General features: G+C 50.9%; 1 protein-coding gene across 2 annotated transcripts in view; it reads left to right on the top strand.

Moving 5' to 3' along the window:
• Positions 1–26,672, top strand: part of GNAO1 (G protein subunit alpha o1) — a 130,109-nt gene that overhangs the window by 64,083 nt on the left and 39,354 nt on the right. For both annotated transcript variants that reach the window (XM_050311066.1, XM_050311067.1), the window contains exon 4: positions 20,788–20,948. In XM_050311066.1, coding sequence (XP_050167023.1) covers positions 20,788–20,948 — 161 coding nt within the window. The remainder of the gene's footprint in view (positions 1–20,787; positions 20,949–26,672) is intronic.

Below are 26,672 nucleotides of genomic sequence, written 5' to 3'. Positions count from 1 at the left end.
CTTCACAAAAAGCAGCACAAGGGCTTGGATTTCACAGCTCGTGGGTTTCCCTCCCCTCCCTGGCTGAGCTCCAGACTGCTCTCAGTTGCAGGAGCCCTACAGCCAGAAGTTCCTCCTACGTTGCTGCAACACCCAAGCATCTGAGCCAGAGCCCAGTAAAGCCTTTGTTGGGAAGGTGATAGAGCTTATTTATCTTCCAAAGAAAAGTGTCTAAATCTTAGTTTCTTAATCTCAAAGCCATGACCTGGGTCCCGCTGTGCTTTGAGAGGGGACACAAAGCTGCCTCTAGACAAACAGGTGGCTGGAGAGGAGCACTCATGTTGCAGACAGAATTGACAGGGGCAGGAAACTCATAAACTGGGCATTCTTGTCCTCTCCAGATTTAGAGAGGTGACTGTTTTGGAGCACCTGTTGCATGCAAGTAGAGGCTAAAAGGGTTGGAAGAGAAGGATGTGGTGAAGGGAAAGAAAAGGCATCCACTGTATCCCTTCAACTTGTAACTTGGTTGCCTATCAACAGCTCCATCTCAAAGGGAATAACTCTGCTGTCAGGAGCTTCAGAGCCCCTCTGTACTCTGCTAATCTCCTGTTATTGCTTGTCAGAAGCCCCTTAAAGCAGAGTATGGATTTTCTAACAGAAGCTCTAATTGCCACATTTGAACATGGTGTGTCCTCTCCAGTACATAGAGCCTGTGAGTTATTTTAGACAGCAGCAGAGAGTGTACCCTGAGCTTTCTCCCACATCTGCTCAGCCCTCCAGCATCCTGCACTCCTCAGTCCCCCAGAGCGAAAGCCCCTCAGCACTCCACTCTCTGCATTTATGTGGCTGTGCTAACCATCATTAGCAGATGAGGAGTACTGGCTGTGTAATCACCTGACAAAGAACTTCCCTACAAGGCCAGGCCCAAAATATTTGTCAGAGCATCTCTGGGCTGAGAGTTGCTGTGGCTGTGGCTGGCTGTGAGCATGGGCTCTGCTCCCCAGCCTGCCTGACTCTGGTGTGCCCACAGCCACGATTCCTGGATCCCACACCTCGCTGGCCAGCTTGCTTCTGCTGCTGCAGGAAACATCTGTTAACGCTTGTTCATCTGCCTCTCCCATTGCTATTCCCTCAGTGAGCCTGCAGGGTTCTGGGAAGGGGGTTCAGTGCTTTGTTTCTGTGTTTGTGTGAGCTCAGGCAGCCCCTGTGCCCCGTGCAGGTGCTCACAGTGGTGCCCTCCTGTGTGAGCTGCCTGGGAACTGAGGGGGCTTCACCCTTATGGGGCTCCCCAGGAACGTGTGAGGAATGAATGCAGCTGAGGCCATCACAGCAGTGTGTTCCCCTGACATTTCCTTGGAGAAGCATGGCTGCTGTGTGAGCTGCATGGGGGCAGAGCTGGCTCAGGGTACAGCACACACCCCTGCTGCTGCCCGGGGTGGATGTTACACGTGTCACTCTGGAGAGCAGCACCCCTTCCCTCCACCACTTCCTCATCAGCACCTCCAACCCACCTACTTCTCTATAACTTTACCTACCTTTCAGAATTCCTCTCAGGCTAGATTTTCATCAGCATCTTTGAGCAGAAGGGGCTGCCAACCTCCCTGTCATCCCATGTGTGTCTCAGAGCTCCATCATCATCTCTTCTTTCCCTCCCACAATGCTTGGCACCAGCAGTGGCCAGGGAATCTGAGCAGCCCAAGAGCTCCCCTGGCCCTGCTCCATGGTTCTCAGCCTTTGAGGGTGCTGTTCTAACCCACTGCAGAGCCCCTCCTCTTTGCCCATCTCACCCTTGAAGTGCAGTAGCTGGAGAAAGCAGGAGGCAAAGGGGATATGCCTCTCTCCCAGTAACATGCAGGTGGCATCACCAGTGCAGTGCTGGAGGATGGAGCTGGGTGTTGCTTCCTGGAGGCAGCTGGTCTCTTGGTCTTGTGTTACTGTTCAAGGATAAACTTTCCTTCATCTCGCTGTCTGACACGAACACGCTCTGAGTGATGGACAGGAAACTGATACTTTTGGACATTTTAATCATCAAAACAAATCAGAGCCATTTTTTCCTGCACATCCAAGTGATTGAATTTAAAAACAACTCCCCTTCACCTGGATGGAAGGAGCTGAGCTAATGCCAGCACATGCACTCTATCCAATTTTTTCTATTTCCCTGAAAGTAATTTTCTGTCTAAAGATGCAGCCTTCTCAAAATCCACAATTTTCGGGAAAAGTGGTTCTGCTGGATTTTTTGACAGTGAAAAACTGAGCAGGGTAGTTTGAATATCTTAATTTTTTCTACCTAGCCATAACAATGCTTACTTGATAAGTGGAAACGAGAGGGATGGGAAAATTAAAATTAAAAAAAAATAAAAGAGAATATTTTGCCATTACTCTAGTGCAAACATTTGGTACTGCTGAAGTGAGAGAACCTAATATTAGCTAAGCAGGGCACAGAGAGAACCACCTGCCAAAATCTGTTGACACATTTGTTTTGCAAAAACCGGTGTAACTTCTTGTCGTGGCACTGAGGAGAAACCCCAGCATCCAGCTGGCTCTGGAGGACATGGGACTGGCAAAGCCCAACAGATACCTCGTGTCAAAAGAGGGAAAAAAAGAAGCCTGAGTTAGCGTGAACATCATCTCTCCCTCCACACCTGGAGCGGAGGAGAGCGAGGAGTGATGCCCTCCTTTGGGAGTGCAGGGCCATGGGGAGGATGGGGGCCACCCACGTGGGCAGGGTGAGAGCAGCCCCTGCTCCCCTCCCCTGCAGGGCAGAGTCCTGGGGGTGCAGTGTGCTTGGCACTGCTTGCTCCTCCCAGGAAAGCAGATCCTTCTCCTGGTCCTGCGGATGGGCACGCTCCAACCTCCACCTCACCCGTTCCTGCTGCCATCACTGCAGGGAAGGAGGGATCACACACACCCAGAGGAGTGAGCTCTGGGCTCTCATCCTTCTCTCCTCTGTTTTAAATGTGAGCAGGAGTGATTTTACCAAAGCCACTGCAGAGAGGAAACAGGCCCTCCATCCATATCCTTTTTGGGGCTGGAGATGTTTACCTTCAACCAGAGAGATGGGCAACTAGAGGGGAAGGTGGAAAGTGTCAGTGAAGAGACAAGAAACATGCTTGGGAGGAAAGCAAGAATAATTAAACAAGGGCTGAGAGCAGGCATCTATTGTACTTCTGGAGAAAAAGCATCTGAAGTACGGGAAGAACTGAGTGTTGCTGTCATGGTCCCAGGAGAGAGGGGCACACTTCTTAAAGTATGTGAGCTTCACAGAAGCACAGGCATCTGTTATGGAGATGAAGCCCTTATTTTATTTTATTTTTAATTAAAAGGATGTTTTGAATTTTTCCCACTAGCTGTTTCATTTCATTCTCCGATCTAGTCAGAAATCAGGACCCGGAGAATAACTCAGTGGGAAAAAAAACACTGCTGAGCCTCTGAAATGAAGCTCTACATTGGAAACATGGGACAGGCACAGCACACAGGGACTCCAGCACACACTCCCAGCAGGGCACAAATCATCTGTGCTGTGGGCATCTTCCTCCCCCTGCCTGCCTGAGCACTGGAAGGTACCCTGGAAGGTCCTGCAGGAGGGAAGAGCCTGGCAATTCCCTTCTCCTGCGACGCCGCCCGGCCGTGGGGCCCGCTGGGAGCAGCATGTGCTGAGACGTCAGTGACTCTGCACGTCAGCTCCGTGAGCACAGCTCCTCTGCACAACTGCCTGAGCATCTCTGCTCTCTGAACATCCCTGCCATTTCAGCTGCTGCCTTGGACGACAGAAATAATGTGCTCTATTCTTAGCTCCACGGCAGTGTATTCAAATCTTTATCTGAATTCTGCAGAATTTTCCATTTCAGACGTTTGGGCTTCCAGAGGCAGACTGCTGCTTATCCCATGCATGCCATTGTTCCTTTGACACGTGACCTGAAAATTCAATTATCGGACCAATTACCGATTTTTCTGAAATTTACAAGGAAAATATTAAAGTTTGATTAAGTGAGAATTCCCACTGGACTGATCAGCAGAGAGACCAGAATTAAATTGTGTTTTTAATAGCTTCTTCCTGTTGCAATGCTTGGGGAGTACATGAATGTGAAAGCCCATTGCCAAAAACCAAAATTCTGAACTCTGGAGCAGTTCAGAGACCATCAGCAGCTCTGAAAGACATCATAAAAACGAGTACATGGTGCTCCAGTGCCAGAGCAGGGCCAGGCCAGGGGTGTCAGAGGTGCCTTTGCAGTAGCAGCACTGGGAGTTAGTGCTCCAAAGAACTGCACGTGCAGCTGAACCTGAGCAGAAACAAGATGGGGTCCTAACCTTTGGTGGTACAAGGTGCTGAGCAGCATCCCGTGGAGGAGCAAAGCAACAGGAAAATAACACTTCTTATCTGGTCAGAGATGTTGATGTGAAGGGAACACATCCTTCAGCAGGCGTGAGGCTCTTTCCATCTGCGCTGTGGCACTCGGTGTCTGGGCACAGGGGCTCTCATTCCCCATCTCCACAATATTGCTCCATCTCCCAGCATGACAATGGGGAGTAAGGAAAAGCACAGAAAAGCCTTTTAACCTTCAGTCTCCATCAAATCAGAATTTCCTGATGATGCATAATGCATGAGCACTTAGTGTGTTCTTCGTGGGGAGGGGTTAATGAGCGAAAGGAATTGTGTCGTGGCAGGGCCTGATTCCTTTGGAAAGCTCCTCTCCCCTTCCAGAGCCTCTGGATTCATCTTTCTTAAATAAACACACTTCAGAAATCTTTTGGAGTGTAAATAAGTCAGGGCAGCAGCAAGAAAGCAATTGCCAGTGAATAATTTGTAGAGCTGCTTGCAGCTGGCCCGTCCTCCTGGGGCCAGACCTGCTGGTTGGCAATGCCCTGTTTATACCTTGATGATCTTGGTGCATAAGCTCTCTCATTTAAAGAGGTTTCCATGATCCCCACTCATTTTTTCCCTCCACCCTCCCTCCCTTTTTGAGCTGTAATCGCCAAGACACCGTTGACTGCGAGTACTTCAGACAATAACCTTCTGAATGATTTAGCAACGCAGCTCCTTCAATAGCAGGTTCTTCTTGGATGAAATACGTTCGTATTTATGTAGGACAGAGCTTTTGGAATGCTATTAAATTTACATGGTGAGCTGGCAGAGCAGCCATCTCCATCTGATACGACCAATAGGCAGAACAGGCTCTTCACAGGGGCAGGGAAATATTTAGGAACACAGGAAGTTCCTGCCAGTGTCTGCTGCCACAGCTGGGGGATGAGGATTGTTCTCAGAAAAATGGAAAAGCTGGTTCAATTGTGAGGCCATCAGGCTGGCCTGGAGGGGTGGGATGGGAAGTTTGGTGGGTTAGGTCATACATGGATGTTTTTCAGTTGTCTGACAAGGCCCTGATGTTGGTGGGGGCTCTGTGCAGCTTCTCACAGAAATGGAAACTTGCTGGGACGCAGTGAGAGTGGGGAGGGATCACACAAACTCTGGTTTGGGTATGGATAGGCAGGTGAAAGTAGCATGGCTAAAGGTGAGGAGAGGGGAATTAATGCTCTCACAGAGCAAGCAAAACTTGTTCCAGTGCACAGATGTCAGACAGAGAAGGGCACCAGCACCTGACACCACAGCCTAGAAGGATGTTCACTGCAGAGCACCATTCCTTAGGAGTTTGTTATCCCTAACCCAGCAACATGCAGAGGTTCCAGGTGGCACTGAGCATCCCCTGTGTTTGCTGTGCCCGGGCTGGGAGCACTGTGCTGCTCACTGCCCTGGCCCCAGGGCCCCATGCCCTGGGTCAGCAGCACTGCCTTGGCCACACCACCAGCCTGGGCTTTTTTGGAATGGCAGTGCTGAGGCTGCCCCTCCTCCAGCGAGTCCAGCCAAGCCAGGCTGAGTGTGCAGCAGGACACATGGCGTGGGCAGGCTGTCCAGCAAGGCAGGAGAGATCAGAGGAGGGATGCAGGGCTTTGAGCACTCTCCCCCTCAGAGCTGGCCTGCTCCTCCCTGGAACAGGATGGGCCCCGTGTTGGCAGGAGAGATGTGACCCCGAGCAGCTGAGTGCCCCTGACCTCTGAAGGGCCTGTGGCACTTCTTTACAAGAGCAGAGAGACATTTACAGCAGCGCCGTGGCCGACCTCCAAAGCGTGCACGTTACTTTTTGCCTCCTTTAAATATTCTTTGCGGCGTCCGTGAGCTCCAGAAATGCCAAAAGCGCTGGAGCAGCTCCAGCTGAAACAGATAACTTGGTGTTATTCATTTGGCAAAGCAGCGTTTTCACCTCCCATCCTAAACTGTCGTGTGTGGTCACCGGGCTGTTCCACAACCACACGTTTAACCCCAGCAGTGGCTGCCCCCCACTCACTGACACTGTGGCAGCTCCCTGGTAAATAAGCAGTTGGAAGTAGTCTGGAAACACACAATACCTTTATAAAACTCACTGGGCTGTAGGTGGCAAATAACTTCAGCAATTCCCAAATGGCCTCAAAACATAGCGGCTGCAGAGGCAAATTAGTCATTTTATGCTCTAAATACCTAATGTCAGTGCTAAAAACGAAGAGGTGGAAGAGTGTCGTGGAGAAGCGGATCAGGACACAGCCAAAAACAAACCCCATCCTCCTCTGGTGTAGCTGGACGTGGAGCAGCAGCAGAACACATGTAGCGATGCTGGTTGACAGCCCCTGCCCAGCCAGTGACATGAGCAGTGCTGTGGGAGAACCACCCATGGTCAGTTCAAATATTGATACTGAAAAACAACCAGTCTCCTCTTGTTTCTGACCAAGCAGAGTTTGAAGCAGAGGCCAAAAAGATGATTTCAAAGGTGCTGCCCACTGACAGAGCAAGGGACGTGAAAAGCACAGCAGGAGGCTTTTCTACTTGTGTGGGAAATGAGGAGGGGAGAGATAGGAAGCTGGCACTGCAGAATGGGATTTAAAAGGAGAAAGGAGTAACAAGTACAGGCTGTGGTGTGCCTGGAGAGGGATGAGGGTGGCTAACTGAGGCAGCAGTAATGCCCACAGCTCCTACCCCGGGACAGCAGAGCAGGAGCCACTCGGAGCCGCTCCGGCCGGCAGGGATTGTATCCGCGGGCTCGGAGCTGGGAACAGAGCCTGGGACTTGGGCTCTTGTCCTTGTTTGATTAGCTCCCTTTCCTTTGGCAGCTGAAAGGACACTTGGCAGCGCCAGGGCTTCACATCTTGTTGAGCTGAATAGGAGGGAGCGGGGTTTTGGCAGGGACAAAAGAACATAGCACCGCTCCATCAATGGCCTCATTACCAGTGCTGCGGCTCACAAGGAGCGGCGAGGAGCGAAGGAGAGCTTGCTTCTGGTAGGCAAACATGGGCTGGAAATGCATTTCCAGCTTGACCTATTACTCTGAAGCTATCAGCTCAAAGGCAAGTTGAAAGCTTGACAGTTTTTATCTGCTAAGGAGATGAGTGCATTGTCTATCCCTGGCTGAGGGTCTGGAAGCCAGCCTGAGTGTGTGTGTGTGTCTGTCGAGGCCGAGCCCGGGAGCTGAGCCATCTGAAACAGAAGGGTGGCAGAGGAAATGAAGGGGCAGACAGGTTTTCAGGAAGGGGTTGGAGTGCCCTGACTGCTCAGGGGGTGCTCATCACCTGGTCATGTTAGGACCATGGGTAACAGCTGTATTGTCTCCTGTTCAGGCCTCTTGAAGAACTGGAACACGAGACAGCTGCCAGCAAATGCTCTGTAGAAGTAGCTGGTCACCCAGCTGGCTGTATTTTAGTTCTAATTTATTCTATAAATTTATTATGGTATAAATCAATACTATTTATTCATTCAGACATAATGACAAGACTGCCCATGCAGATGCCATTAACGACCTGAGCAGATCCATTTTTAAAGACATGTAGGTGAGAATTTTTAACAAGCCAATAATAATGTATCCTGCAAAGCCTATTTTTCTCTATCATTATGTCCAAGCAATGGGATTTTCAGGAACATTCATTGTTCCCTGTTGCTAACAATTTACAGCCAAGCCTGGTGTGAATCAGGTTAGGTCAATACCAACTCCTGTATTAATATTCTCAATTATTCTAAAAGCCAGTTATACAGAGGTGGCACAAACCACACAATGTATGTCATGGTTAAGTGGGGCTGAGCACTCTGAAAATGGTCCAAGAGTATTTGCAAGCGAAAACTTGATGTGGTCTGTAGGAATCATTTGATGTAGAAGTGGAGTTTAGCCATGTAGGGGTGAAAGTTATGGCAGTGGAAGGTGATCCAGGAACACTGCAGAGGGGTTTAGGGCAGAAAGTTAAGAGTTGTACAATGTTCTCGGTGAGTACTTGTAAGAAGGACAAACTGGGGACAAGTAAAATGGCTGTGGTGGTTTGGATGCAAACACCCAAGCTCCATGCTCTCCCAGTTCTTAAAATCCAGTCTCATCCCTGCTGGTCCATCCTCAAGCCTCAGGAGCTCCCTGCCATCTGGGTTTGCCCCTGCTGGGTGTGCTCTGGGAAGAGGGGGAGCAGAGGGACCCGTCGGACTGGCCAGGCAGATTTCGTGTGGCAGCCCTCCAGCTCCGGGCAGGGCTACAGGGACCAAATTCCAGCCTTGCTTCTCCAGGGCAATTTCTGAGGAATTCCCTGGAGTTAAGCTAAATTTAAAATGGTTTCAAGGAGGAGGAGTGAGAAGCAAACCTCATCATCTCCAAACTTGCTCAGATAGAGGCTCTCCTCGGCATACCAAGATGAATAATAAATAGCAGTCATCCATCCATGTGGATGGATTGGCTCTGCCCACAACAGAGGGTGTGAAAAAAAAAGTGTGAGAGGAACAGCTCTCCCTCTGGAAACCTCTTGCTCACATGATATCGATCGAGAGAAAGTACAAAGAAAAGACATTAGTTAAATAAAATGTTTTAACATCAGGCGGGACATCGACGGTTGAGTTGTTCATCATCCCAAAGAGTCTTGGAGGAAAAGTAGAGGCAGGGCTTGAGCTCAAGGGTGGCTCCAGCCCAGGGCAGAGACCAGCACCAACACACCCCGTTGTCCTTCAGCCCTCCTGGCCACACCAGGGAAACGCCAGGGCTCCCTCCTCCTCCCCTTCCCGTGTGGAGAGCCCACCCCTGGCACGATTTTGGAGCTCCCTGTCAGTTGTGCTACTGATGAGGAGCTGCTGACCCAACGCCTGTCACGTTCCCGGGGCATCCATGCCACCTCCTGGGACACAGAGGAAAAGCTGCAGCAGCTCACTTGGCATCGTGATGCTGAGCTTTCAGGCGCTCCCGCGAGACAGGAGGGAGAGGAAAGGCAGGAGCAGCGTGTCTGCAGGCAGGAGCAGCGTGTCTGCAGGCAGGAGCAGCGTGTCTGCAGGCAGGAGCAGCGTGTCTGCAGGCAGGCAGGCGTCTGGAGCCTCTCCCCTCCCCGTCTGATACCAATCCCATGCGTGATCCCAGGGGCTTTTGACTGCGGCACTCACTTACGTAAGGGCCTGGCACGCTGGATGCACCCCAGTGCAGCCCAGACTGCTCACCTGCCCTCCTCCAGGGAGGCTCCTGTCACACAGGGGCCCTGGGTGTCCCTGCTGGCACCTGGAGGGCAGAGGGGTCTGTGCTGTGCCCCTGCCCCACGCTCCAAGTCCACTCTCTGGGCAGCCAGCTCAGAAGGCCATGAGAGCAAAACCTTGCTCTGCAGTTGGATGGCACACAGACATTCACACAGCGCTCTGGAAACGGTGCCAAAGGGTGAAAACACGCTCCTTTCTCACTGGGAAGAGCTGGAGGGGGGCTCTGCTGCTCTGGCACCTCCTGCCTCACCGCCCTGTGCTGTGCAGGGAGGAGGCAGCTCTGGCAGTGGGAATCTGGGGTGGCCAGAATTGACAGGGAGTTGCAGCCCTGGCTGGGGAGCTCCTGGGACCGGGGAAGGCTCTGCCTTGGACAATGGATTATTTTTAACTAGCTCCAATCTTCAAACGCTGTAGCTTAAAAAAGGGGGAAAAGAAAAGAATGGCTGATTTGTGCAAGCTCCCCTGCTCCCATTAAGCCGGTGGAAGTGGTGCTCTGCATTTCAATGGGGGCAGGACTGAGCTTCTCAGGAGATAAATTGCACCCTGTCCCTTTGCATGCTCTGTGCAGCTAGTCCTGGCTTGCTCAGCTTGCTCTTTCCTGGCCCCCCTACGAGCACCCCTCCCTCCCTGAAACGCTCCCCAGCAGATTTTTTGTTGTTGTTGTTGTCATTTAGCTATTCATTTTCCATAGGCTGCCTTCATTCCCGTGGCCTTTTGCAGCTAGGAGACAAGATGTTGCCTTGGAAACAAAGCCCCTTAGATGTTTGGAGTCTCTGGGATTGCTCTGTCTGCTCCCGAGCACTTTTAGGTTATTTTTATTAACCACACAAAGATGCAGCAGGCTCGTAGCCGAGGCAGAAAGTAGCCCTGGGAGGTGAGGGAAGGCGAGCATCTTCCTGGCATCGCTCGCTCCTCTGGGGGGATTTTCTTGCGATGCAGCCCGGGCCGAACGCCTGCGAGAGAAACGGCATCTCCAGAGAGAGCTGCACAGGCAGGGCCGTGCTGGGGCTGCCTGGCTGCACCAGGCAGAGCTGCAGGGGAGTCAGGGACAGAAAAAGCCGAAGTAGGCAAGCTAGAGAGGAGGCAGGAACGTCAGCCATTTGGATTTCCTGGGATTTCTCACGTTCCGCTGTCTGGCCGTGCCACAGAGGGACCCCCCTCACCCCCTGCTGCCAAGATGTACATGGTGCCTGTAGGCCTGGTCTGCTGATTTTAGAGGAAATCACATTTCCAGACCCGTGAGGCAACTGTGAAAGTCTCTGCTCCGAGTTTTATTGGCTCTGTGCCACCGGGCGAGGGAGGGGCAGCACAAACAGACCCCAAGCCTGAGCTTTGGCCCCCTTTGGGCCAGTGGAGCTCACTGCTCCTTCTCCCCTGACCCACAGGCGTCACTGCCTGGCACTGCCAAATCCCAGGCCCTCCATGAAGAACATTTTGGAGTCGGCTTTTACTCCTTCTTCTGCAGAGATGTAAAAAAAGGAACAAACCAAAAGCAGATTTAAAGAAGCTCCCTGATCCCCTGATGGTACTTGAAATATTTCCAGTCCAGCCAAAGTATTCCAGAAAATGTGAATACTTATTATTTTCCAAAAAATAATTAGTCCAGCATCAAGCCTGTGCCTTGCTGCTCATGTGAGCACAGTCCTCCCCTCTGTACAAACACGAGGCAGGGCTCCCACTGCGGTGCCTGCAGAGCCAGGGAGGCTGGCACAGAGAGAGGGGCAGCACAGAGGGAAGGGAGGAGAGCACTGGTGTGGGATGAGCCTGAGAGACAGCAGGAGAGGACTGGCAGCACCCCCTGGGCAAGGACACCCACCGGGATGACCCCCAGGTCACAGCCACAGAGCTTCAGCCATGGTGCCTGGGAAGGTGCAGCCACTTCCACCCCTGACTACAGGCAGGCACTGCTGCCATCCCCACTGTTCAGTGGGCCTTGAGGTGACTTGGAATAGCAGCAAAATGTTCTGGGGGGGATCCACCCTCTGTTCCCTCTGTGTGTCACCTAGGATTGCACACAAGGAAGCAACTCTGCTGTTCCCTGGATTTTCCATCAGAGCTGAGCCTCACAGATGCCCAGGCTAGCAAGATGCTCACAGATTTTCTTACCCCTTCTGGTGCATCCTCAGAGAGCGAGGAAGTCTGCCTCATCCTCACAAGTGTTAAAACGCCGGGCGCTTTTTTGCCACTGTTGCTGATTTTCCTTGTCAATACTACACGATGCCATGGTTACAGGGATGTAGGACTAATCCAGTGACAGCAGGTTATGAGCTTTTTTGGTTTTGACATTCTTTGATGCTATATTTGTGCCAGAAGAATAAATAATAAATACACACAACAGCATCAAAGATTTCTTCCAGGCCCCCAGCCTATTTCTGCCTATCCTTGTTAGGCTGTTAGAAAGATAGTTTTCTGCCAGCCACTTATTTCATGAGCTATCCTGTCATCTAATGATGCACCTGAGGTCCCATTTATCCATTCTCTCTGCAAAGAGCACTTAATAAAAATAAGTTCCTGTTAATATCCCCGAGAACAGCTTCCCCTGGAACAACAGTGCTCACACATGACTGAACAGGTTCCTTCTCCTCCCTTCTCCCTCCCTTTCCCTCTTCTTCCTCTTCCCACCCTCCTGCTACCAAAGGGTTGGAGAACTTTCTTGATGCTCTCATAAGGAAATTATGGAACCTTTTTTCTCTGCAGCAGCCTGAAACAATACATAAACCAATCTGTGAGTGTGTGGCGTTCCTCCACTCTGGTAAGGAGGAACTTGCTGGGGGTTACTCTCTGTAATCCCTGCTGATCAAAGGGAGAGCTCCTTCAAGCCTGTTACAAGCACCCAAGTCTTGATTTTGCTGGAAATACAGCAGCACAGGGAGATTTAACTAAAAAATTGTCTTTCATCTGCTCTGAACTCTGGGGCTCCTTCCAGGCAGGCACAGGCACCTCGACCATTCACTGCTCAGCCTCAGCCCCATCAGAGGCAGCTTCCACTTACAGCAGAACCTCAGTGCAGGCAGGTGTTGGACTTCAAGCACCTCCTTTTGTTCCTGGAAAGTCCAAGTAGAACCTAAGGAAAACCCCTTCCTCTGCCCTCAGCAGTGATCATCTTGTAAGACATTTGGTGAAAGAGTAGAGCACCAAAACCCAGAAAATTTGAGGTGGTGAGAGTTCAAATTAGAACAGCAAATAAGCTGTGAATAAAGGACTCCTGATGAGAAAATTCTTGTTGTGCTTATTAACAGACCTGGACGGAAATGTTTTATGAAATTGCTAAAGAAACCGAAAACGTTTGTAAAATCCAGTCAAAATGTACAAATCCAGCAAAAATCTACAGGTAGTCACGAACAAGAGGAAATTTTACATGAGAATTTTTCCAAAGGATTTTGCATTCCTGAAAAGGGCAAAGTATTTTGCTTTCATTTTTTCCAATTTTTCATTCAGAAACAAAATTTTTGTTTGAAAACTGACATAAATCTAAAATAATAATAATACTGAGCACCCAAATAACTCAAAATACTTTGATAGGGCTTAAGGCAAGTGCTTTGGCTGTATGTGAAATGAAATTTTCCAGAGGCCTCTGAGTCCAATGGAGAATGCAGGGGAACATGTTTCATCTAAGCTGATTTTTCACACCACCTCATTTTTCGGTTCTGCTGCCAAGTGGAAGAATCAGCATCCTTTGGCTGCTGTGGTGCCTGATGTCACAACAGCAGTGAAAGAAATCATTTTGAGACCCCTGGTCAGGCAGAAGGCTCAGGTGTGAACAGCAGACCCACCGAGTGCTGTAGCTGTTCCCGTGGAGAGCAGCAAGAAATCGCTGCCTGGGTATCCCAGAGAAGAGGCAAATAGGGAGCAGAAATTTAACAGGGTGAGGGTGAAGGGAGATCTGGATTCTTCCTCTCCCCCTGCTTATACCCCCTTTAAGTATATATCTTAACACAGATCACCAAGTGAAATAGGACCATGAGCAAAACTGGGCTCTTCCTGACTGAAACACCACTGCTTTCTGCAGGGACAGCTGACTGCAGCCCCCAGACTCAGCCTTCCATCGTAGGAGGCACTGATAAATCAGTGGGATTAATTGTGGAGTGCAGATTAGCACCCCCTGGTCAGCATCTGAGCATTAAACTAATGACTGGGTTCCAGCACTGCCCGCTCCCAGCACTGCCCTGGAATCAGCACACACAAGGGGCACTCACCAGAGATGTGACAAAACTCTGTCCCTCTCCTGGGAATGCACCCCCACCAGAGGGGCTGGTGTCCCTTTCTGTTCCAAGGACAAAGCCTGTCCTCCCCCTCTGTGGTGGGCAAGCTTGGAGTGACAGTGTGTCCCCCCTGCCTGCCACCCTGGGGGATGCTGCTGTGGAAAATCTTGGAGATGTTTGAAGAGCGGGAGATGTGCAGCCCTCGGGAGCTCCCAAACCAGAGCGGGTTCCCAGAGCATCTCCACCAGCCCTGCTCAGCTCGTGCCCAGCCGTGGGCAGGGCAGGGAATGTCAAACAGCCGCTTATTTTACAATGCCAGGAGCCAAGGCAGCCTCCCCACCTGCTCTCCCACTGTGGCATCTCGGGCATTTCCCTGCCTTTCCCGCAGCACAAACGCTCCAGTGCCATTACACTGGGTGGGTTCTGACCCAGCAGAGGGTTTTGCAGGCAGGAGAAGGGCAGTGAGCTGCGAGGATTTTGCTCTGTCTGTCCGTGCTGCCAGCCTGCTCCTCGGCACTGCGGCAGAGCCCTTCCCTGCGGAGCAGGAAGCCATGCGGCTAATGTCCCCATCTGTGACTCTCCCTCTCATCCCCTCCCCGGTGGGCAGCGCTGGCTCTGCCTGCCTGGCCTGGAAGTCGTCACGAGGAGTGACGTTTGGGCTGGCAGGTCCCACTCTCAGCCCCTTTGCTCGGTGCCAGTGGGACAGAGGGCCCATCGAAGCCGCCCTGCCAGGGGTGCTGCTGGAGTTTGCAGTGGCTGGCAGTCCCTCAGGAGTGCCCTCTTCTTGAGTTAGAAGGAACTGGGATGGACAGAGTGTGGTTTTTCTCACATTCCTTTGCAGCCTGTGGGTCAGGACCTGTTTTGAGACCATTTAACACATGCTTTCTGGCTTTCCCATCCTTGCTTGGAAAAATCAGGTCAGCTACGCACCGTGGTTGTGTTGCCCAGTTCAGGAGCTCTTCTGAGCTCCTCAAGGACAGGGGAAGACCCTGAGATTTCCTAGAATAAATGAAACTTGGGAAATGCCTTGTCATCCCTCTTGCAGGTTGAGTTCTGTGTTGTTGGGTGGTGAGTTTTTCCACCTCTCTGGTGAGTGAAGCACTATTTTCTACAGGACACAGAGCTGTAGGAACTCTTATTATGGTGGTGGCCAGCTGGCAGCCCAAGAGCTTAGTCTAGTCATGCATTATCCAGCCCCTGGATTGCCAGATAGTCATTAGTCCAGGCAAACAGGGAATATTATTTTATGTGTGTTGCAGGAGGGGAAGAGAAGGTTATACCCACATCAGGGCTAGCAATTTTCATTTGGTCAGCTGCAGTATCACACAGAATGGGTAGGAATAAAGGTAGTACTGAACACAGAGCAGTTGGCCTGCTGCAAGAGCCATAATAATCTATAATATCAGTCCTGCTCAGTGTCTCCCCAAATAGGAAGCAGCAGACAGAAAAAAAAACCAGCTGTAACAAGGTTTCAGTCTAGAAATCCTAGCCCACATCCCAGACACACAGAGCTGTTTGGCCAAGGCAGTCAGAGGTGATGGTGCCATCCTGGCTCCAGAAGGATATGAAAACCAGGGCTGTACTAATTGATGGGCAGACAGCACAACCTCGGGAGGAGCTCTGGACATCACCCTGGCTGTCAGGCTGTGTTTGCCATAGAATGGTCTGTTTGCTCACAGCCCTTCAGCCTTGTAGCCAGTCAACCAACCTTTTAGTGGGCCATCTACACAGGCAGGGTAGAAGATGGCTGCTGTGACACTGTGGAAAGCCAACCATCTCCAACTTGATTTGCTAGGCTTAGCTTTGCTATGTGATGCAACTTGCTAGAGAGCATAAACCCATTCCCAGAGCACTGGGATCTGTGTCTGGGGCTTTGCAGTCCCACCTCCAACTAATGAGAGTGCAGAAGGCGTGTAGTTTGGGTGCCCACCTCAAGGTAATTCCCAAAGGGATAGAATTTAATAAGCTACTGGATGGATTTTTACCTGCTCAGTGCCTTCCAGGATCTCTCAGCAAGCCAAATGCCAAGCAGAGGTGGGAGGCCTTGCTTAGATGTTCTGAAGGCGGGTGGAAGGGTGGAGGAGGAAGGGAGAAGGTTTTCTCTCCTGCCATGCACAGCAGCTGCTGCTTTGCCAGCCAGATTTCCACAGATGGAGAGGTCAGCTCTGAAACACAGCTGTGTGAGGGAGAGCGAGGGGGAGACTCATACGTGTAGCTATTCAGTGTCTCCAAAAACTCCTCTGGACTTGGAGCTGGGCCCTGGCTGTCTCTGGAAGAGGCATATTCACCAACCCTGCTTTGTTTCCAGGATGTACTCGGGCTGCAAATGTTGAGAAAATCACTGGCTTTTGCTGTGATGCAGCCACACTCGGGCTGGGAAGCAGGTCCAGATTTCTGAGATGCTCTGTAAGGAGGAGGAGGAGGTTTTCAGTTTATGAGACGTGTTCTGCCCCTAAATTATGGGATGTCATTTGTGTGGCAGCAGAGCCGTGTACTGCTGTGCCCCGAGGTCAGGATCTGGGTGCCCCATGAAGGTTTCCTTCCAGGAATGTTCTTTTTGGATGCTGGATGCTCTCAAGACATCAGTGTGATTTCCCCCAGGTCCGTGACTGATGATGGCCGCTGCTTTTTTCACAAGATTGCTCACTGATAACCAGTACCATGCTGATTTGTCTTGCACCACCAGCCAAACTCAATGCTTATCTTTTCCCCCACTGCACAGGTTTTCTGAAACGTTCTGAGATGCAGCTCTGAGTGCAACCAGCCACCAGAGGAAATTGCCCCAGAGTTAACCTTTGAGACAGGCTGAGTGACAAGTATCATTAATCAGAGTAAATAACAGCAAAAAATGATATTTACTGGGATTTAGCTCACCAGAAGGAAAGGACAGCACAATGTGACACACTGGCTCAGCTCTCCTGTGGGTGTAACTCAGTGCAGCTCTGTAGGGTTTAGCAGATTTGTACCACACAAGGCTTTGGCTCTCCCTTAAATTTCCCCTCTTCCAGAAAACTCTTCTTTTTTGAAGAAAGAAAGGGGGAAAAAAAGTCCCCTAGTGAGTGTCCAGGCAACTTCAAAGGACCAGAGCCAGGATTTACCCTGGGATAGTCAGAGATAAGGACCTGGGTCCCACTCCAGTTCAACCCTACAGCAGCCAGGGCAGGAGCAGCTCTGCTGGAACCTTCTTGGGCACTGTTCATGGCTGGTGGTGAGGAACAGATAACCAAGGGTGGTCTGTATTGGTGATGGAAAATAACTTGCTTGCAGAGACAAACAGGCCTGGCAGTAGTGTGGGGCTGACAGGAGGGGCCCCTCTCCCCTCCAGCGAGGTAACACTTTAATGGGGCTGTGTGGCTGCTGCAAGTCCCAGGTTTGCATGCTGAGCACAGGCTGTGTGCCTGGTGACAGTGACATATGGGAGACAATTAAATAACTGCATTTATGGCCAGGTTAGGGAGAGAACAGTGCCCTTACGAGCTGGGTTTGTACCGTGGCTGGTGCACAGGTGGCTGCACAGCCCGGGGTTAGGAGTGAGGCACAATTCCTGCTTGTTTACAGGCTTCTTGTTCACATCTGCCTGGGGATTTCAGAGCCTGCCCTGGAACTACAGAGCCCTCTCCATTCCTCAACCAGTGCACAGATTTGTTCTTGGTCAAAGGCTGAAGTCTGGATATGTGTTTCACCCTCCCAGGGTCTCTGAGCTCAGCTGTCTCCTCGGGCCAAGCCCAGCCAGCTGTAATTCTCCCTCTGGAGGTGGGTGGATTCAGCATTCAGGAGTGACACAGAGTGACAAATCCCTCTCTCTGTGAAGGCAACCTGCTCGGAGGTCAGGGTTTCACCTGCTGTGGAAAATGCAAGCCCTTGGGAAGTGGCAGCAGGACAGGTGGGAATGCTGCAGTGACGGGCTGGGATGCTCCTGCTGAACAAGAACCCGCAGGAAGGAGCCCAGCCTGAGCTCTCACCCTGCTCCCAGACGGCTCACTCCGAGGAGAGGGAGCCAGAGCAGCTGGACAGGCAGGGGCAGCAGTGGTGGGAGCAGCCCTGAACCATCCTGTAGCTCCTTCCAGCAATCCCAGGAGCCAAGGGCTGCCTATTTTTAGCTCCCGAGGTGGCTGAAATACCACGGTGATATTCATTAACGGACACCCTGTGGGATGGGAGCTGCCAGGCCGGGCTGGGGGGCTGGATGGGCTGGTTTGTTTTGCTCTCTTTAATTGCTGGCTGCAGCACAGAGGCCGAGCGTGGCGGGAGGTTCAGCTCCTCTCACCTCGGCACCAGCAGAGCGCCAGACCCGGGGGAGGCGCACAGGGAAAAGTCAATCAGGCAGTATTTAAAAATCTACCTGCTGGGCCCAGGGGGGGCTGGAGATTTTAATGTCATTCCCAGCTTGAGATGCAGCCTGGAGAGTGAGAAAAGAAAGGGATATCTTCTCTTCTTGGATCCGTAATTGCTCGTTAAATCATCTAACAAATGCCTCAGCTCCTGGATGGCCCCATGCTTCTTGACAGAGGGGCTTCATCCTTGGCAGGGGAGTGGAGTATTTTTAAAAACACTCATTTCACCTGCTTTTTCTGGGTCTATAAAGCTAGGAGTTCAACAGTTCACTCTGCAAAATAAAACCAAGTCTGGAATATTTTTATTACCTTTCAACAGGAGCAATAGCCTTTCCTCCAAGCCATTCCCCTGCTCCAGTCTGTTGGCTCTCAGTCTGCCCTGCAGGCAGGTGTCCATGCTGCAGGAGGGCAGCCTCACCTGTCCCCAAAAGGGACCTCCAGTGACCACAGAGGAGCACGTACCAAAATAACCCCCTGCCCTACGTGCTGAGCCCTGCTTGTGGCCCAGGCAGACCTGAGGACCATAGCCTGTCCTGGTCGCTCCCATTCTGCCCTGTCATTCACTGTTCATCTGTATCTTCTGCTCAGACTCCCCTGTGTTGGGTCTCACTCATGGGGAACTGCCACAAGCCTCAGTAATTGAAAAGGTGAGGCAGCTATTTCCCAGCACAGAAAACATGACAACTGTGCCATTCCCTCTGATGCCTCGCAGAAAGCAGCCTGTAGTTAAATCCACAGAGCTCAGAAGCAGCCCAGACCCTGCCCATAACAGCTGGAGAGCTTCAGATGTGCCATTACAGACAGATGGACAGAGGTGTGACTTATACCTATACCCCCCAGTAGTCAGGATAGCATAGAAAGATCTCCTCCTACCTGACTGAAAGCTTGGATGCTTTTCGTGCACCACCCATGCCCAGATAACGGGGCCACGCCAGACCACAGCCATTAGCGGGCTTTATGTGTTTAGAGTCTGTGAAAAGAGCAGAACTGCAGCTCCAGCAGGGCATACAGATGATTTATGAATATTCACTGAGCTCACGAAGCACTCCGGGGCAGAAAACAAGCTTTTGAAATTAACTGAACTCTTCAAGGTTCTTTGTTTGTCTTGGCTTTGAGGTGTGAGTCACCAATACTGTTTTCTCCGAAATGAGCAGAGTCTGTACAGAGGGCTGGGAAGATTCCCGGGCACTAAAATATGAAGTTAAGTACTCTGTGAGACTTTATGTTCATAAAGCCTTCAAAGTGGAGTCCACCCCATTAAGTTTTATGGGATACAGTACTGCTACATGCAGTACTGAGACTTCTTCAGCCCACAAAGGCTGGATGTTCAGGAGCCTTGAGGCTCTTTCCCTGAGCACTGAAATCTCCAGCAGCTCCAGTCTCCAGTGGCAGCACTTTGGTGCCCTGCAGTTTTTCAGCGATTTCGATGCTCAGTGAAGAGGAGTTTTGATCCTGGCTGTGCAGCCCCTGTCACACCTTGTCGTATCCACCCATGCAATTAGTGTGTAGTGCTGCTCTTCAGCACTGGCACTCCTGCACTCCTGACTGTGCCAGCACAGCAGAGCTCTGCCTGCACTGCCCCTGCCAGGCTCGTGTTTCTGGGCTGCCTCTGTCAGTCGGGGTCAAACACCCTGGAAGGTGAGGACTTGCACCTGTGTTTGGCCAGAATGGGCTCCGTTCCTGCCTGACAAGACACAAGGTAATAAAACAAGGAGGGTGTCTTCACACGTTTGCTGCACACACATCAGGAACTAGAGCTCCTCTTTTCCAGTTAGTTACAGAAATAAAAACTGGGTTTCTTTCGGCTTGTAGAAATATGAGACGTTTTTGAAGGAATGAAAGAAAAACTCTGCAGATGCTCCAACGCCCCAAGGGCTTCCTGAGTCTGTGGGGGTGTGGGAGATCCACTTCTTGCAAAGCAAGCAGAGGGGTCGTGAATTTGGGCGTCCTGCTTCTCAAATGAGTCAAGCATCAGCCACTGTGGACTGTGACAGTGGGCTGAACTCAGCTATTCCAAGGCTGTCTAGACATTCCCATCCTAACTCTGAGACATCTTCCGGGCCCAAGTTGTGTCAGAGCACTGTCCTCCAGGAAAAGTTGCTGTTCCAGTGAATCTCATTTTTCTCACCAAAGAAGATTCCATCTGAAAATGGCCAGCTGGCCCTTCCCTCACTGCCATGCTCCTTAACCATGGGAGATTCCTCTCCCTCTGAGTCACAGAGCCCCACAGCCAGCCAAGGTGGTCTGCATTAACGGGAATCAGCCCTCATGGCAGGGGCTCATAGCAAAGAACAAGAATTTGGGAAAAGCAATAAACCAGCATCTGGAAAAAATTGTTCCTGGAGTCTTGCTGCCGTCCTTTCTGGTACAAACCCCTCCTTCAGCAAGGTCCCCCACTTGGTTGAAGCAGGAGTCGTTGCAGGGTGTGTGTCACTTTGCCAACCATTCTAAATAACTTTGTACATATAGGCATTTCTTTCTGTTCCCAAGAAACTCCACACGTGTGCACTGCAGACTGCTTTGTCTGCTGGACAGAAATATTTGTTGACTTGAGGTGGGTTCCACAAACAGCCTTTTTCCTGGTGACTCCCTTACTCCATCCTCCTTTGCCCTTTCTGCTGGATCACACGGTGTGGATGCCAGAGCCCCATCCCAGGAAACACAGCCCCTTCACTCCTGATGGTTTAGTGAACTGTTTCTGAAATCTCTGGCTCCAAATCCTGCCTTGAGCATCCCTGTGACCTCTCCTTTCCTTCCACTGCAGGCTGATGCCAAGATGGTCTGCGATGTCGTAAGTCGGATGGAGGACACAGAGCCCTTCTCTCCAGAGCTGCTGTCAGCTATGATGAGACTCTGGGCAGACTCTGGGATCCAGGAGTGCTTCAACCGGTCCCGGGAATATCAGCTCAACGACTCAGCTCAGTAGTGAGTATCCCTGTCCGTGGTCTGTCACCTTGGGAAGGTGCATTTGGGCTTGCTAAAGGTTTGACTGAAGTTGGTGAGCTCGTAGCAGTGGAACTGAAGGTGTCTCTGCTCACAGACTGGGGTGTGTGCTGTGTCACAGGTTGCTGCATGGCAGAAAGGCTCAGGCAGGACATTCGTGCCCCTTTCTGGTCACTTGGGGGTCAGGTCCGTGACTCCAAGGCCAGGTTCCCAAATTGCCCCCATACAGCTCCAGGTGGGTTTCTGCAGACATGGATGTAGTGAACAGAGGCAGATCAACCCATGGGCATGGCTGATGGCTTCCCTGTCTGTCTGATTGTGAACAGAAGAGTGTGATCACCTGCTTTGTACAGCTCCTGGGTTTGCTTTCCTGATAGCTGTGCAGTGTCCTGATAGATCAGCTGGGTTACAACCAAAGGTGAGGGACCTCTCTGCTTTGCCAGTGGCATTGTGTTACTCCTGTAATACAGTCAGAGGCATCTTTGCCATCAGGGACCACATGCAGATGGTTTTTAGTGACAATTGTCTGGATCCATGGCTTTGGTTCACCCTGTCATGGGGACAGGACATCTGCCCGTAAGTGGCTGCTCTGGCTCTCAAGAGCCACAGATTGTCTCCCCAGTTTCAGTTCATATCCATCTGTAATGATGATTCAGTGGACCTGTTTGCCTCCCAGGTTGTCATCCCATAACTTGCCACATCCAGGGTTTTTGGCTTTCACGGTATCCCACACCAACAAGTTCACCAGCTGTTTCCTGCACTTCTGGAGTTCTTGTTGTGTGTCTGGATGGTTTGGCAACTCTGCTGAGGGTTTTCCTGGGTATCTGTCAAAGCATGAGCCCAGGCAGTGGCCTGGCTGCTGGGTTTGTGCTGTGTGCAGGGCCTGGTGTTCCCAGGCTGTCCCAGCTGCTCCCCTCCAGCTGGCAGGGCAGTTGGGCAGTGCAGCTCTTGAGGTGCTGCAGCAGAAGGTGAGTGATGACACATCCCTTGGCACTGATGGAAAAACGAATGGGAAAACCTGCAGATGTGTGGTTGGTGACACAGCACCCAACCCAACCACCCTCACGCCTCAGGGATGATCCTGGCATTGTGCTGCCTTTTAATCAGTGCGAGGTGGATGTCCGTGTTTAATCTATATTTCATTGCCTGTAATAGCAGAATCAGCCTTCTGTTGACAGCAACCTTTTCTTTTTTCTTTTTTTCCCACAAAAGAAGGGTATGATGGCATAAACATACCTTTGGAGATATAAATTATCTAAAATGCCAGTCCTAATTGCATTACAGCCTTGTGGAAAATTCTTCAATTGTTTTACAGCCAATTACCTTGAGGAAAGTATTTTGATTTTCCTTCCATGCGAGATAGCAGTTGAAAATAATAAGCAGAGCCCTCCCAATGTGACCAGCTGCTGGGCAATTCATCAGCAAGAGCTCTGAAACCACAAGCAGTTCCTACATATCAGCTGGAGAGGCTCTGTGCCGTGGCATCCACAGCAATTGCAGTGCGGGGTTGTGGCCCAGCGAAACGAGTTTCGATGTCTGTGACACAATCACTTGCGTCACAGAGGAGGATGCACGATCCCCCTTGCCAGGGGGGCTGTGGGCTGTGGCTGGACACTTGTTTTCCCTGGGCTAGGTTGGGCAGTGAAGCTGAAGATGGCGAAGTCCTGGTCATTCCCAGCCCTGCTGGTGTTGGGCAGCCTCTGGTGCTCCGTCAGTGGGAGCAGAGATGCTCTCCCAGAGCAGGGCTCCAGAGCAGGTCCTGCTGCACCTCCAGGCCCTGCTGCCACCACACTGGATGGGGATGCAAGTGAGAGCTCAGTTGGCACTTCTTCACACCCAGTGGACTCCCAGTGAAAAGAGGCATATTTTTCATTTAATCCTTCAATGCTTTGAGGTTGTTTTCCTTTGCATGACTGAAAGTTTTCAGACAGTTTTATGGGTTTTTTTCCCCCCACCCTGGGAAAAGGCTTATCTTTGCTGACACTGATAATGGATTTAAAACACTAACAACTACAAAATGTGTTTTCATTAGGGCTAAGAGAAATAAATTCCAGACAAGAACCGAGTCTGAGGTTCCCCAAAGTTTGAAAAGCACTGCCAGGCAGTGAGCTGGACTAGCATGGCTTTGTTCCAGGCCTCTCCTGGTGCTCAGCCCTAGGGACTGGTGTTTTGCTGGCAGGAATTGGGGATGGTGCTCCACAGCTCAGCACATCACAGAGCCCCAGGCACCGAGTGACCGTGGCCAGCACAGGTGGGACCTTCAGCAGTGACACTTCCCTGCACCCCAGAACCCCCTCCACGTGCCCCCCGAGCTTTCCCCAACCTCCCCCTGCCCAGCTGTCTCCTCAGACCCCACCTGGGCTGCTCTGAGCCAGTGCTGCTCTTGTTCTGAATTGCTCTTCCAGTGCTTTACCTTGAGGGTTTTGAATGCCTGGGACAATGGACTTTCTGTCAGGGCCCCTGGGAGAGCCAGTCCCAGGCTCATCAGCAGCCTGCAGGATCAGCAGCACAGCTCTTACCAGTCTGTCATCGATTTCACTGAAAGCAAATTTAATATTTGGCACTGGACTAAACCAGGAGTTGTAGCTCTTCTCTCCCATCAAAGATGGGCAGGAGCACATTGCTTTCTAGTCTCAGATACACACTCCCTTAACACCTTCCTGCAAGGCTTGCTTTATTTTAGGCTCTAAAGTCTGCCTGTCCTCAGCAAGGATTTTATATCTACTGTGAAGGAACAGCAGAAAACAGCAAAGAAAAAACACGACTGAGGAAGAGGGAAGGTTCTGTAATGGACCTCCTGTGCCTTGGACTGCAAACAGTAAAACCATGAGGATGGCAGGAGAAGGGAAGGGAGGAAGATGTAGCAGTTGGTTTCATCTCTTTTTGTTACTGCATTTTTTCGTAGTTCCCTGAGGCAAATTTACGGGTGGGTTGCGTTCCACATTCCTAATATCTTGATTATGTTTTTATTCCTATTTTGTCTCCTCTTCCTTTCTTGTCTCCGTGCCTAGGAGCTAAATCTACCTCTGATCATCAAAGAGTCTGGGCACTGCTGATGTCTTTTTCTTCTCCAGCCAGCTTCTGTCTGTGGAAGCACATCTGTGACCCACATTTTGCTTTCAAAATCAGCAAAACAGAGGTTTCCAGCTGGTTTCCTTAATCTCCTACTTTTGTTCAGGTTTTAAAATTGCCCTGTGTTTCCTAGCCCCGAGTTCCTAACTAGCCTGGTCAGTGGAGTGCAGCACATAGGGCAGGTCTGATCCTGAACAGCCAGGGCTGGGGAGCTGCTTTGAGCAGCCTCCAAACTTCAGGGGGGAAATGGAGCAGACGGAGCAGCCACACGAGCTCCCATCTTCCATGTGCATCTCCAAACAGGCACAGGCCCTGCAAGATGTGTAGGCAGAGACAGTTTGCAAGTACACAGACACAAAAAAGCCAGGATCCATCTCGAGTCATTCTCCTCCTGCTTCCAAGTACTTTGAAAGATCATTTGATAATGCCAGGGCTGTGAAACTACCGTGAAAATGTAAAATATTTTAGGCCTGCGTTCAACCCATCCATCTTCACACATATCAGAGGTGTCAGGGCCAGGAAGCTTGTTGCCTTTGGCTCTCTCAGTCAGGAGCAAAGGGAGGGAGAGATGCCTCCAGAGAGGGGTACAGAGCTCGCTGCTCAGTGGAGAAGGAGAGATGCAGTTGTGCCTGCTGCTCTGCCACAGCTGTCCCCAGCCCTGACATCCCACGCCTGTGCCAAACACCAAGCCCAAACTGGACAGCATTTTGCTTACTCCATCTTCCAGAACTGCTCTGGCAGAGCCTCATAGAAAAGCAGCACCAAACTCAGAATAAAACACTGCAGTGCCTTCCTTCTCACCCCATCTTGTGTGGGACTGTTCTCTGATCTATTTTCCTTGCAAAAGAATTGCCTTTGCACAATGCTATCACCTTCCCTACTGATACTTGCTGCATCCCACGTGCCTGCACACACTTTGCATCAGAAGAGCAGTTAGGAAAGTAGAGCCAGATGTTGTTGTGATGTGGTGAACAGCTTCCAGATTGAGCCCTGACAAGGCAGCATTGAAAAAGCTGCCCAGAGAGGCTGCAAAATCTCTGTCCTTGGAAATGCTCAACACTGAGCCACCTGAACTAACTTTCAAACTGAATTTAACTTTTAAGTTGGCCCTGCTCTGAACAGGGGGATGGGCCAGATGAACTCCAGAGGTCCAACCCACACTGGCACTTCTGGATTTGTTTTGTTCCCATCCCTCTTTCTCTGGTCACTCTGTGTTTAAAGGAGAGAACGGGCGTGCTGCAGTCTCCTGTTCCAGCCATGCAGCCCTGTGATAACGTCCACATCCCTCAAGCCCCACGGTCCAAACGTTTGCCTCGCTGGTGAAGCCAGCAAGGTAAATGTTTAGACCGTTGGACTTGTGGGACGTGGACATTACGCACGACTGTCAGGACATGATCCATTTTAATGAGCTGCAGTTGTTGCTGGCACGCTCAGACCGGAGAAAGAAAAAATTATAGGTCAAGGTTTTGCATTAATATTCCTGTCAGGTGCGTAGATTCCATTTTCCCATCACAGCTTTGGCATTAGAGTGTGGGTTTCTGCACACCCGTCGTACTCGTGCCTGTCACTTGTGCTCCCTTGCATTTAATTGGAGGCAGCAGCGGCAGAAATGGAACAATCCAATTAATTGGGATGGCTTGTTTATTGAACAACCCACCTTTGTGTCTTGGAGCCCAATAAAGCAGAAAGGGAAAATACATCACAAGTGTGGAGGTAGGTACATTTGTCTGAATTTATGGTTTAATTTACCCCAGTAAGTAAATATGCCCACCAGCTCTGAATAATTAAGTTCCCCCTACAATAAGCAAACAAAACAGTCCATAAAGGCCAGAGCTGGTTGAGTGGAATCACCGGCCTTGCTCCATTCCCACAAATGAGATGCAAATGCATTTCCAGGGAGGAGCAGCTCTGCAGTGTCTGCTGGTGTTGGGGCTGGAGTGGGGCTGTTTCTTGTCAGTGGGAGAGATGTGGGCAGCCTGAGCTGCAGCTTGTTATGGTCCAGCAGGGCTTGGTAGAGGTCTCAGATTTCGTTATTATCCTCATAAATGAAGGAGTTGCTATTGTTACATGGCCTCACCTAGGGCTGAGTGTGAGGTGGAGGAAGGGCACAGCAGGTAGGACATTGTCTTTTACATCAGCTGGATGTTTTCTAGCACCTCACCCTCAGTCTTCACCCGCCTGGAACACCCAATTTCACCAAAACTGGGTGCAGTCTCTCCAGAGGCTGCCTCTTCTGGCCCAGAGCAGGGTGGATGGAGACCACATCACAGCATCTTGAGGGTGGGTGCTAAGCAATGCTCACCTTCCCATCCCACCAGACACTGCCAGGAGAGCAGGAGGAATGAGCTTCCTCGGCAAAAAACTTTCTCACAGGCAGAGAAGCTCAGTCCCAGGGCCAGGCTCTTCCCTTTCCCCTTTCCAAGCCACACATGCAGGTCATCAGTGAAAGGGGGGACAGTCTCAAAAGACATTTCCTGCCTGAAGTTCATGCAACTTCTAATGAAGATGAAGGAGAAGGGAAATCAGGACCTTCCATCCCATGTGAGCACCTGGTTTCAGAAGGACTGTATCCCTCTTGGTCCACGGGAGAGTATCTGGGATGCCATCAGCCCCCACCTGGAACAGCAGGGAAGC

Source organism: Myiozetetes cayanensis, unplaced genomic scaffold (assembly GCF_022539395.1).
Source record: "Myiozetetes cayanensis isolate MyiCay16 unplaced genomic scaffold, myiCay2020 scf16, whole genome shotgun sequence".
Taxonomy (NCBI): Eukaryota; Metazoa; Chordata; class Aves; order Passeriformes; family Tyrannidae; genus Myiozetetes; species Myiozetetes cayanensis.
This window is presented reverse-complemented; position numbering and strand designations above follow the sequence as displayed.